Source organism: Pseudophryne corroboree, chromosome 1, assembly GCF_028390025.1.
Source record: "Pseudophryne corroboree isolate aPseCor3 chromosome 1, aPseCor3.hap2, whole genome shotgun sequence".
Lineage (NCBI taxonomy): Eukaryota > Metazoa > Chordata > Amphibia > Anura > Myobatrachidae > Pseudophryne > Pseudophryne corroboree.
The window spans coordinates 1,131,474,097-1,131,487,531 of record NC_086444.1 but is presented as its reverse complement, the minus strand read 5'-3'; the positions used below and the strand labels follow the sequence as shown (position 1 = coordinate 1,131,487,531).

The following is a 13,435-nucleotide window of genomic DNA, read 5'->3' as shown; positions in this document are numbered from 1 at the left end:
ATCTCAGTCTACAATGATAAAAGGCTGAGCACAAGTCTAAAATCCTTACCCTAAACTTTTGATTTATTGGATAAACAACCTTGGCTTTTAATGCAAATGCGGCAACTCCGTTGCTTGGCAGCTGGTCACCTTCCTGGAAAAAAAGAACAGTATACATGATCTATAGCTTACAGTGTCTATGGTGGGTACAGGAAAGAGTCTTTTGGTGAATATATTCAAACCATCAGTTATACCATTAAAATGTATTTCCCAGCAGAGCAAATAAAGAGTATAAAAGAATATAAATAGCAGTTATTTTTAGTGATTGCAGAAAATATCTCAATGTTCCAGTGGGATTGGGAGATAAATAAACCATGAAGCATTATCCAATTATTCACACAAATAAAGCTTAACAGAGCGGAACATTATTAAACTGACGAAAGCTGTTACTCAATTAATTATTATGCGTCTGATTATCCCCCTTGCCAACCATTAGTGTAAGATTTATGTGGCTTTATCTTATAGTACTTTACAACACCTTTTATGTAATGTACAATTAGTGGTCTGCTATAAAACCCTTATAGAAATGGATTGTCCCACTGGGTTTTTCAGGAAGGCAGATGGATCACTATATAATAGGTAACCCAAGGTTGTATAAGTCAGCAGGTGTTACGCAAGCCTTATGAACATAGTCCTGCTAACCCTGGGAATGTACTCTGCTTATTGTAAGACTTGTAATAAAAATAGGAGTATTTTGAAGCTTACCTAAACTATTACATGAAAACTGTGCATTCCTATTAAGGGGAAGATTCAATTACCTGCAGATTATACCACACGGACTCTTTTCCCAGACAGAGGGGTCTATTCATGAAGCAGTGAAAAGTGTGGAGAAGTGAACCAGTGGAGAAGTTGCCCATGGCAACCAATCAGCATTGACGTAACATTTAGAATTTGCATACTTTAAAATTATACAGAGTAGCCGATTGGTTGCTATGGGCAACTTCTCCAGTGGCTCACTTCTCTACTGTTTTCACTGCTTCATGAATTGACCCCTGAATAGCTCTGAGCGCCTTACCAAAGAGAAAAGCCTGCAAGACACAACCCGCTGATAATTGAATCTGCCACAGGGGATGTTACCTCACTACAATAATCGAGTTCCTGCTCTCACCTTTAGCAATATATTAAAGAGCACCGATGAAACTACTTTAAAATACACTCTGTGAGACAAGGTAAACTTTGGGCAATCGATTGCATTAATTGGGGTAGTACGGATGGTGTAACGGTTAGCATTACTGCCTCACAGCACTGAGGTCATGGGTTACATTCTCACCATGGCCCTATGTGTGGAGTTTGTATATTCTCTCCGTGCTTGTGTGAGTTTCCTCTGGGTACTCCCATTTCCTCCCACAGTCCAAAAAAAAGATGTAAATGTGGTAGGGAATATAGATTGTAAGCTCCACTGGGCAGGGACTGATGTGAAAGGCCAAATATTTTCTGGAAAGTGCTGCTGTGCGCTATATAAATATGTGGTAACAAATAAAAACAAATAATACGTTTGACGCCGGACAACTCGTACCAAAGTTTTCCTATCTGGTCAGTCCCTAGACTTAAAATATGGCAAGCACTCAATTTATTGCTTTTTTAAATGGTTGATTCTTACCTGTACACAGGTTTTCATGGCAAGTTTGTGAGTAAATTCTACTTTTTGGACTCTTCCCTTTCCAGCTACTGAAACGGGATTCCTTCGGAGTCCAATAAAGTTACTATAGATGGGGGGCCTACATGTCTTGAAAAGTTGTAAAACTAAGTGCCCATGGTCATTTGTTGATACTCACTATGTAGTATGTAAGGTGCTAGTGTAGAAGATGGGACACCAATGGGAAAAATGGGAATTTCGCCATACGGCTCTTATGTGTGCATTAGTTATTGTATAGAAGAGGGCTCACTGAACCATGAATACTGTAGCTTGAATACATAAAAATGAGTTCAAAGTAAATACAGTAACAGTTAAAATAGTAACATTACAAAACAGTTCTAACTAAGGGCCTAATTCAGACCTGCTCGCTGTGCTGCAAATTTGCAGAGGTCTGCGATCAGATAGTCACCGCCCAGGGAGAGTGAAAACCCGCCCCGTGCAAGTGTGCAAATGCATGTGTACGCCGTGCGAAAAGTACGCCAGATAGCTGCAAATCCGTTTGCAACTCACCATCTAATGATTTTTCCAGTCTGTGCGTCGCCCAAGACTTACTCCTCCAGTGCGATACAAACAGGCTGATTGGGGCCAGAGCGGACGTCACACACCCTCCCTGAAAACACTTGGGAACACCTGCGTTTTTCCTGACACTCCCTGAAAACGGGCAGTTACCACCCACAAACATCCTCTCCCTGTCCATCACCTTGTGAACGCCTTGCTTTCGCACCATCCTGTCACAGTTTGGCCACACGCCTGCGCATTACAGCGGTCAGCTCTGAATTGGGCCCTGGGTTATAACCAGACATGAGAGCATTGCCACCTGTCAGTCTAACTTGATCAGTGGCTAAAACAAAATTCCCACCTATACAGAAATGGCGGCGGACCCCTGAGGTCTATTACGTATAACTAATGAAAGCTGGTTCTTACTCCAAGGCAACTAAAAAACAGGTTCTTACTCCAAGGCAACTAAAAAGAAACTGGCATTATGGGGTTGCAGTCACAATCTAGTTACTATGGGTTACAACATATTATACACATATACCAATATACAACTATCATATCACCTAAACCCCATTGTGTATGGTAAAAAACTACAAAGATACGGCTTTCTACTGATTTCTCATGCTTAGGCCTTTTCAATATAAGCTTAGCCTCTATATCTGTTGTATCTATACATAAAACCTTACTGGTGGTATATTGGCGGCTATATGGAGTAGTGGGACTGGCCTACACCCCTTGAGCACACATACCTCCCAAAATGACCCTCTCCAGGAGGGACACAATGCTCTGCTCCTGCACTTCCCTCTTACTGTATGATTGCCAGCACCTGTGCTGACACACCTTCCTTATCTATTAACCTGTTCAACACATGTGCTGGCAATCATAGATTAAGAGGGAAGTCTAGAAGCAGAGCATTGTGTCCCTCCTGGAGAGGGTCATGTTGGGAGGTACTGTATACATAACCACCTGGGAATTTTGAATATCTGCCATTTTCTGCCTGTTAATATACTACCTGGATCTGCATTTCTGACAGTGGTGGTGGGGTGTTCCACTCTCCCCTCCTCCCCCCTGAAGAGCCAAATTTTCTGTTTTGAGACTGAGACAGCCGTGTCTCCTCCATACCTCCCAACATGACCCTCTCCAGGAGGGACACAATGGTCTGCTTCTGGACTTTTCCCTTTCTCTATGATTGCCACCACCTGTGTTGAACAGGTTAATAGATGAGAAAGGTGTTTCAGCACAGGTGATGGCAATCAAATTAAGAGGGAAGTCCAGGAGCAGAGTATTCTGTCCCTCCTGGAGAGGGTCATGTTGGGAGGTATGAGCACACGATAATACTGTTAAGGGTGACTGTACCGCCTACATTTGTTAGCACAGTATAATGCAATTCTTCTATGCATAGCATTACAGTATGTATAATAGAAAGCCTACTTCATCCAGTGGCAAAAGTTTAGACTCCCTTATTCTTATCTTCTTTTTGGCTTTTGAGGATGCATCATGGACGTCTGCTTTAAGATCGGACTTGCTCTGCAAACTTGCACCAGAGTCCTTCACCTGCAACTACAAAACCACACAGTGTAGGAGTATTCACAACAAGCTCAATGTACTTCACAGCTATAAATCAGGTATAATAGCTACAGAAGACAGACCAGAGACAATTATGCTAAGACGGTACAGTAGCAGAATATCAAGGAGCTGCTGGCTGTGACATTATACGTCTATATATAGCATCAGGATATACAGTAGTAGCAAATAAATGTAAGGGCACCACATGACATTTCACATAAGACAAGGATTACAATATTTCTCACAGGTGCTTATGTAAATGTAAGCACTCATGAATTATATATTATATATCTCGCAGTAAATAGACACATTTTTCCAGAGCTCCTGGAGGGAAGATGGTCACTGTGGAGGGGTGCCTTGTGTCATTAGGTACTCCTTTCCCATTTGCACAGATGCATATTGTGTGGTTACCAAGAAATGGCAAGTTCAGCACAGTTTGGTAAGTGGTTAGCATTACTGCCTCACAGTACTGAGATCTTGGGTTTGATTCCCACCAAGGTTTTCTTCCAGGATTCAGTATGATATCCAGATGGGCAGGACGCCGGAAGAACGTTCGGGATTTGAGGCCTCCTATATTTTGACGCCGGCATTCAAGCTCTGTTGGTATTACGACCGCCGGAATCCCGGCGGTATATTAACCACATCCCTTCTTCCACAATCAAAAAACATACTGGTAGGTTAATTGAATTCTGACCACAAAAAATTTTTTTTAACCGTAGTACTGTACACGTAGTAGGGAAAACAGATTGTAATCTCCGCTGGTAAAGGGACTCATGTGAATGACTAAATATTCTTTGTGAAGTACTGAGGAATATGTGTGCACTATATAAATATCTGGTAATAAATAAATAATATAAAAAATAAGATTTTAAACCTACCGGTAAATCTTTTTCTCCTAGTCCGTAGAGGATGCTGGGGACTCCGTAAGGACCATGGGGTATAGACAGCTCCGCAGGAGACATGGGCACTGTAAAGCTTTAGAATGGGTGCGCACTGGCTCCTCCCTCTATGCCCCTCCTCCAGACCTCAGTTAGGACTGTGCTCAGAGGAGACTGACAGTACGAGGAAAAGGATTTTGTTATCTAAGGGCGAGATACACACCAGCCCACACCATACACACCGTACAACGTGGTATACAATAACCAGTTAACAGTATGAACAAAACAGCATCAGCCATAGGCCGATCTCAACTGTAACTTAACCCTTACGTATGCAATAACTATATACAAGTCTTGCAGAATGTTTCCGCACTGGGACGGGCGCCCAGCATCCTCTACGGACTAGGAGAAAAAGATTTACCGGTAGGTTTCAAATCTTATTTTCTCTTACGTCCTAGAGGATGCTGGGGACTCCGTAAGGACCATGGGGTTTATACCAAAGCTCCAGAACGGGCGGGAGAGTGCGGATGACTCTGCAGCACCGACTGAGCAAATACGAGGTCCTCATCATTGTAGCACTTTAGCAAAAGTGTTTGACCCCGACCAAGTAGCTGCTCGGCAAAGTTGTAATGCCGAGACGCCTCTGGCCTCCGCCCAAGAAGAGCCCACCTTCCTAGTGGAATGGGCCTTTACTGAATTTGGTACCGGCAAACCAGCCATAGAATGAGCCTGCTGAATCGTGTTACAGATCCAGCGAGCAATAGTCTGCTTAGATGCATGAGTGCCAACCTTGTTGGCTGTATACAGGACAAACAGTGCATCTGTTTTCCTAACAGTAGTCGTTCTGGCTAATAAAATCTTTAAGGCCCTGACTACCTCAAGGGACTTGGAATTCTCCAAGGATCCCGTAGCCACAGGCACCACAATAGGTTGATTCATATGAAATGACGAAACCACTTTTGGCCGAAATTGAGGATGAGACCTCAACTCTGCTCTTGAAAGACAAGGCCGCCAACTCGGACACCCGCCTCGCAGATGTCAAGGCCAATAACATGACCACTTTCCAAGTGAGAAACTTCAATTCAACTGTTTGAAGCGGTTCAAACCAGTGTGAATTACGGAATCTTAACACCACGTTAAGGTCGCATGGTGCCACTGGGGCACAAAAAGAGGGTGGATGTGAAACGCTCTTTTTACCAAAGTCTGGACTTCTGTGAGAGAAGCCAATTCCTTCTGAAAGAATATGGATAAGGCAGAAATCTGTACCATAATTGAGCCTAACTTTAGGCCCATATCCACTACTGTCTGTAGAAAATGGAGCAAACGTCCTAGTTGGAAATCCCCAGTAGGAACATTCTTGGCTTCACACCAAGACACATTTTCTCCAGATACGGTGATAGTGTTTCACCGTAACATATTTTCTAACTTTAATAAGAGTAGGAATGACCTCCTCTGGAATACCCTTTTTTTACCTAGGATTTTGTGTTCAACCGCCATGCCCTCAAACGTAACCGCGGTAAGTTTTGGAACACGTACGGCCCCTGAAGTAGCAGGTTCTCCCTGTGAGGAAGGGGCCACGGATCTTCTGAGAGCAGTCCCTGATCTGCATACCCGGCCTTTCGAGGCCAATCTGGAACAATGAGTATCGTCTGCACTCTTGTTCGTCTTATGATTCTCAATATTTTTGAGATGAGAGGAAGTGGAGGGATCACATAGACCGACTGAGCACCCACGGTGTTACCAGGGCATCCACCGCCGCTGCCTGAGGATCCCTCGACCTGGGACCATACGTCCGAATCTTCCTGTTGAGGCGTGATGCCCTCTTGTCTATATGAGTAGGTCCTCAACGACTTGTCACCACTGTAAAGACTTCCTGATGAAGTCCCCACTCTCCTAGATGGAGACTGTGTCCTCTGTAATGAATACCTCTGACAGAGCGCTTACATGATTTTTTGCCCAGCGAAGAATCCTGGTGGCTTCTGCCATTTCTGCTCTGCTTTTTGTCCCACCCTGGCGGTTCCCCTGCGTCACTGCCGTGACGTTGTCTGACTAGATCAGAACAGGCAGGTTGTGAAGAAAACTCTCCGCTAGTTTGAGGCTGTTGCAAATGGCCCTCAATTTCAGCACACTGATGTGTAGGTAAGCCTCTTGGCCTGACCATATTTTCTGAACATTGTTCTCTGTGTGACTGCTCCCCATCCTCGGAGGCTCGCGTCTGTGGTCACAAGAACCCAATTTTGAACACCAAACCTGCGACCCTCTAGAAGGTGCGCACTCTGGAGCCACCACAGGACAGAGAGAGAAAGAAAGAGAGAAAGAAAGAGAGAAAGAAAGAGAGAAAGAAAGAGAGAAAGAAAGAAAGAGAGAAAGAGAGAAAGAAAGAAAGAGAGAAAGAGAGAAAGAGAGAAAGAGAGAAAGAGAGAAAGAAAAAGAGAGAAAGAAAGAGAGAGGGACAGGGCTCCGATGCATGTGCAGGTGGGACCCTGACAACTTGTCCAGAAGGTCCCACTGAAAAGTCCGTGTGGAATGGCCTTGTAGGCTGCCACCATCTTTCATAATACATGAGTGCATTGATGAACTGACACTCATTTTGTCTCTGACCATGTTCTGGAGTACTTGGGCTTTTTCCTCTGGGAGAAAGACCTTTTGTTTTTGTGTGACCAGAATCATGTCCGAAAACGGCAGTCGAGTTTGGAACCAACTGTGACGTTGGTAGAATAAGTATTCCGCCGTGTTGTTGTAGTATTCTCAGGGAGAGAGATACGCTTTGTAACAATTTTTCCCTTGAACTCGCCTTTACCAGGAGATTGTCCAAGTATGGAATAAATGTGACGTCTTGCTTGTGCAGGAGTATCATCATGTCCGCCATTAACTTGACGGACGTGAGAATAACAATCCTGTACAGCGAATCTCAGGTACGCCTGATGAGGAGGATAAATGGGGACATGAAGGTATGCATCCTTCATGTCTAGTGCCACCATAAAAAACCTCCACTTCCCGGCTGGAGATCACTGGCCGGAGAGATTCCATCTCGAATTTGAACCTTTTCAGACGTAGGTTCAGGGATTTTAGATTCAAAATGGGCCTGACCAAGCCATCCGGTTTCGGGACCACAAAAAAGGCTTGAATAAAACCCCTTCCCCTGTAGAAGGAGAACCTTGATAATCACTTACTGATAATACAGTTTCTGTATGGCAGTTGTCACTGTTTCCCTCTCTGATTTGAAAAATCGGTGAGGAGGCACATCTTCGAATTCTAATTCGCATCCCTGGGATACAATTTTTACCACCCAAGGATCCAAGTCCGACTGAACCCAGACTTGTCTGAAGAGTCGAAGACGTGCCCCTACCGGCGCTGGCTCCCTCAGTGGAGCCCCCGCGTCATGTAGTGGATTTTGTGGAGGACGGGGTGGACTTTTGTCCCTGGGAAATAGCCGTAGCTGGTGTTCTTTTCCCTCTACCTCCACCTCTGGCGAGGAAGGAGGAGCCCCCATTTCTGAACTTATGCGACCGAAGGGACTGCATCTGATATTGTCGTGTTCTCTTTTCCTGTGGGGAAACATAAGGCAGAAGAGTAGATTTACCCGCGGTCGCTGTGTAACCCGATCCGCGAGGCCCTCCCCAAATAAAACTTCACTTTTGTAAGGTAAAGTTTTTTTTTTTTTTTAAGACAGTATACCTGTCCCTTGGCAGGTCCACAGGGACCGTCTAACAGAAAACTCCATGGCATTGGCTCTTGAACTCAACCGCCCAATATCACTTGCAGCTTCTCTCATATATTATGCTGCTTCTTTAATGTGACCCAAGGTCACCAAAAAGGTATCTTTATCTAGGGTGTCAATGACAGATGACCAGTTATCTGCCCACGCTGCAACTGCGCTACCCACCCATGCCGACGCTACTGCCGGCCTTAGTAGGGCACCCGTATGTATAAATTGATTTTAAGGTAGTTTCCTGTCTGCGATCAGCAGGACTCTTAAGGGCTGCCGTATCAGGGGAAGGTAACGCCACCCTTTTTCTACAAGCGCGTAAATGCCTTGTCCACCGTGGGTGAGGATTCCCACCGTAACCTGTCCTGGGAGTGGAAAGGTTACGCCATAATATTTTCTTGAGAATCTGCAGTTTCTTATCTGGCGTTTCCCAAGCTTTTTCAAAACAGGGCAATCAGCTCGTGAGATGGGGGAAAAGTTACCTCAGCAGTCTTTCCCTTAAACATGCCAACCCTTGTGTCAGAGAGAGAGGTCCTCAGTGATATGCAAAACATCTTTAATTGTTACAATCATATATTGAATACACTTGGCCACCCTTGGGTGCCACTTAGCATCACCACCGTCGACACAGGAGTCAGAATCCGTGTCGGTATCGGTGTCTACTACCTGTGAAAAGGGACGTTTCTGCGACCCCCGAAGGGCTCTGTGACACAGTAAAAGCTATGGATTGGTTTCCTGCTTTAATCCTTGGACTCAGCTTTGTCCAAACTTTGTGATAAAGTCACCTTAGCATTTAAAACATTCCACATATTCATCCAATCAGGTGTCGGCGGCGGCGCCGACGGAGACACCACAATCATCCGCTCTGCCTCCTCCCTAGATGAGCCTTCCACCTCAGACATGTCGACACAGACGTACTGACATCCCCACACACACACAGGGATACCTAATATTATGGGGACTGACCCACCATAAGGCCCTTAGGAGAGACAGAGAGAGAGTATGCCAGCACACACCCAGCGCCACTGTTTACTGAGAGAAAAAAACCCAGTCTGTCAGCGATTTTTATTACAATTGTAAAACACCACATATTTTGCGCCAAATAAATGTGCCCCTCCTCGTTTTGTCCCTCTGTATTAACTAACAGCAGGGGAGAGTCTGGGGCCGCTTCTCTGTAGGAGAAAAAATGGCGCTGGTTAGTGCTGGAGGAAACAAGCTCCGCCCCCCGACGGCGGGCTTCGTTCCCGCTCTAAATCTTTATACTGGCGGGGGATTCGGAAATATATATACTTTATAGTGTATATATGTACTTAGCCAGTGTTATGTGAGGTATATTAATGCTGCCCAGGGCGCCCCCCCCCCCCCCCTGCGCCCTGCACCCTTACTGTGGTGCCTGTGTGTGAGCTGTGAGCAATGGCGCGCAGCGTTACCACTGCGCGTTACCTCAGTGAAGATCTGAAGTCTTCTGCCGCCTTTGATGTCTTCTTTCTTCTTATACTCACCCGGCTTCTATCTTCCTGCTCTGTGAGGAGGACGGCGGCACGGCTCTGGGACGAACCCCAGGGTGAGACCTGTGTTCCGACTCCCTCTGGAGCTAATGGTGTCCAGTAGCCTAAGAAGCAGAGCCCTTGAACTCTTAAGAAGTAGGTCTGCTTCTCTCCCCTCAGTCCCACGAAGCAGGGAGCCTGTTGCCAGCAGTGCTCCCTGAAAATAATAAACCTAACAAAAGCTTTTTCAGAGAAACTCAGGAGAGCTCCCCTGCAGTGCATCCAGTCTCCACTGGGCACAGGAACTAACTGAGGTCTGGAGGAGGGGCATAGAGGGAGGAGCCAGTGCACACCCATTCTAAAGCTTAACAGTGCCCATGTCTCCTGCGGAGCAGTCTATACCCCATGGTTCTTACGGAGTCCCCAGCATCCTCTAGGACGTAAGAGAAACATAGTAAGACCCATTTGGCCCATCTAGTCTGCCCTTTTATGGTGCAGTTATTAGGGTAAAAGGGTTTGGTTAGGATATTTGTGTCAGGTTTCAAATTAAGGGTATGGGATGGAGTTATTCTCCAAGATTTGTGCCTCCCCACCCACCCGCCTTCCTGTGCCGGCCAGTTCACTAGGAGGTGGGCAAGATGCAGGAGGGTGACCTACTCTCCCTGGAGTTCAGGGTAAGTAGTCAACTATGCCACTAGGCCATACCCCAAAATATTTTAATTGCAATAGGATTATCAGACTTCAGTAGGACTGAGAGAAGACCTGTAAGAGGAGGTAAAGGGAGTATGGGGAATAAAAGACAGCAACGAGTAACAACAGAAACAGTAAGCTCTACAACATGGCTGACTGGCACCACCACAGGCGCTGCATAATATCCTACTACCAAAATATTTTTTTCCTTTCATTTTTGATATAATATTTGGATGGATTTCTCCAAAAAGTTATTTACGGTGGTTCCAGCGTTCAGGACATACGGCAATGCTTAGAATAACACCATGTAACCTGATGTAAATTGGGAGGGGTCTTTTGCAAGTTCAGCTACAAGTGGCAAATTTCTGAATTCCTTACAGGGAGCATCTCTCAAGCAATTGGTGAGGGAGCCCACTCGCAAAGACTCAATATTAGATTTAATTCTCACAAATGGTGACAGGATATCAGACATACATGTGGGTGAGCACCTGGGATCCAGCGATCATCAAGCAGTATGGTTTAGTATAAAGACAGAATCCAAATCCTGTCACACAAAAACAAAGGTGTTGGATTTTAGGAATGCTGACTTTGCAAAAATGGGGAGATGTTTAAGTGATTCATTGACAGACTGGAGGGACTTGGAAGGAGTGCAGGAGAAGTGGGAAAACCAGAAAAGGGCAGTACTAAGGGCAACAGACCTTTGTATCAAAAGGGTTAGGAAAAGAACCAGAAAAGGAAGCCAGTGTGGTTCACAAAAGTAGTATCAACTAGTGTGAAAGCAAAAAAGATGGCTTTTAGGAAATACAAACAGACTCAAAATAATAATGACAAAGAGGTGTATCTGGGCAGACGGAAGGATGCTAAGAAAGTGATCAGACGTGCAAAGGCAGAAGCTGAGGAGAAAATGGCTCAGTCAGTAGATAAAGGGGGCAAAACTTTTTTTTAAGTATATAAATGAAAGGAGAAAATCAAATGGAGGTATAATAAGACTTAAGACAGAGAGTGAGAATTTGGTGGATGGAGACAAGGCAATAAGCAGATCACCTAAATCATTATTTTAGCTCAGTATTTACTATAGAAGGAGAAGGGAAAGGGCCACAGTTAAGCTGCAAGGACATTCATAAAAATAAGGTAGATGAAACTACATTTACAGAAGAGAAGGTCCTAACAGAACTTTCAAAACTAAAAGTGGAAAAATCAATGGGGCCAGATGGGATACACCCAAGGATACTAAAAGAGCTAAAAGATGTGCTGGTGGCACCATTAACAGAATTATTTAACCAGTCACTAAATACAGGTGCCATTCCAGAGGACTGGAAAAGAGCAAATGTAGTTCCACTGTACAAAAGTGGAAATAAGGAAGCAGCAAGTAACTACAGACCAGCAAGCCTTACATCAGTAGTAAGGAAAGTAATGGAAAAACTATTAAAGAAAGAGTTGTGGAATATCTTAAATCAAACAACTTACAAGATCCAAAACAGCATGGATTTACTGGTGGGAGATCATGCCAAACAAATCTTATTGACTTTTTTGACTCTGTGATGAAAATAATAGATCAAGGGGGAGCTGTAGATGTAGCATACCTAGACTTTAGTAAGGCATTTGACACTGTCCCACATCGCAGACTGCTAAATAAACTTGAAAGTGTGGGGGTGGATTATAAAACAGTTAAATGGATAAGAACCTGGTTGCAGGATAGGAAACTGACAGTTGTAGTAAATGGAGTGCAATCTTTGGAAAGAAATGAAACCAGTGGAGTACCCCAGGGATCTGTACTTGGACTAGTTCTCTTTAATATCTTTGTTGGTGACATTGCAAATGGTATTAAAGGGAAAGTAAGCCTTTTTGCAGATGATACAAAGATTTGCAACAGGGTAGACACACCGGGAGGGGTAAAACAAATGATTGATGACCTAGCTAGGCTTGAAAAATGGTCAAGAACATGGCAACTACAGTTTAATGCTAAAAAATGCAAAAGCATGCACTTGGGTCTCAAAAACCCAAAGGCTAAATATAGTATCAAGGGTACTATAATGGAAACTACTGAAGAGGAAAGGAATTTAGGAGTCACTTTTTCAAGTGATTTGAAGGCAGGAAAGCAATGCAACAAAGCAATGAGAAAGGCAAGTCAGATGCTTGGATGCATAGGTATCAGGAGCAGGAAAAGAGAAGAGATAATGCCACTGCACAGGTCATTGGTAAGGCCCCATCTGGAATACTGTGTCCAGTTCTGGAGACCATATCTCCAGAAGGATATAAATACATTAGAGAGTGTACAAAGAAGGGCAACTAAAATGGTGCACGGCCTACATCCCAAAACTTACCCGGAAAGGCTAAAAGATCTTAACATGTATAGTTTGGAGGAGAGAAGGGAAAGGGGGGACATGATAGAAACTTTCAAATATACCAAGGGTTTTAACAAAGTTCAGGAGGGAAACATTCTTCAAAGAAAGAGGAGTATTAGAACCCGAGGACATACACTAAAACTGGAGGGAGGCAGGTTCAGAGGAAATTTAAGGAAAACTTACTTCACAGAAAGGGTAGTGGACAAGTGGAATAGCCTCCCATCAGAGGTGGTAGAGGCTAAGACTGTAGAGCAATTTAAACATGCTTGGGATAGGCATATGAATATCCTTACAAAGAATTAAAGGTTCAAAAAGGGTTGAGATTACCTAAAGGAAAAAAAAAAAAAAAAAAAAAGGGGCAGACTAGATGGGCCAAGTGGTTCTTATCTGCCGTCAAATTCTGTTTCTATGTTAAGAGTAGCACACAGCACACCTATATACAGTAGTGAATTTAAGAGCAGCACTATTAACCAAAGACAACAAAAAAACAAAAAAAAATTTTTAGATTGCAAAATAGATTTTAAGTAACTGTTCTCAAAAATGTCTGATAAATACACGGTCAAGTCACATTATTATGACCACCTCCC

The 13,435-nt window shown here is 44.1% G+C and overlaps 2 protein-coding genes across 3 annotated transcripts in view; one reads left to right on the top strand and one right to left on the bottom strand.

The window, feature by feature from the left end:
- EVC (EvC ciliary complex subunit 1) overlaps positions 1-13,435 on the bottom strand; it is a 181,743-nt gene that overhangs the window by 157,066 nt on the left and 11,242 nt on the right. For both annotated transcript variants that reach the window (XM_063923425.1, XM_063923416.1), the window contains exons 2-3: positions 3,605-3,733; positions 50-133 (exon numbers count right to left, since the gene is read on the bottom strand). In XM_063923425.1, the coding sequence (XP_063779495.1) occupies positions 50-133; positions 3,605-3,733 (213 nt within the window). The remainder of the gene's footprint in view (positions 1-49; positions 134-3,604; positions 3,734-13,435) is intronic.
- Positions 4,254-13,435, top strand: part of EVC2 (EvC ciliary complex subunit 2) — a 329,045-nt gene continuing 319,863 nt past the window's right edge. The window contains exon 1 of the mRNA XM_063923401.1: positions 4,254-4,412. Within this exon, the coding sequence (XP_063779471.1) occupies positions 4,269-4,412 (144 nt within the window). The 5' untranslated portion in view covers positions 4,254-4,268. The remainder of the gene's footprint in view (positions 4,413-13,435) is intronic.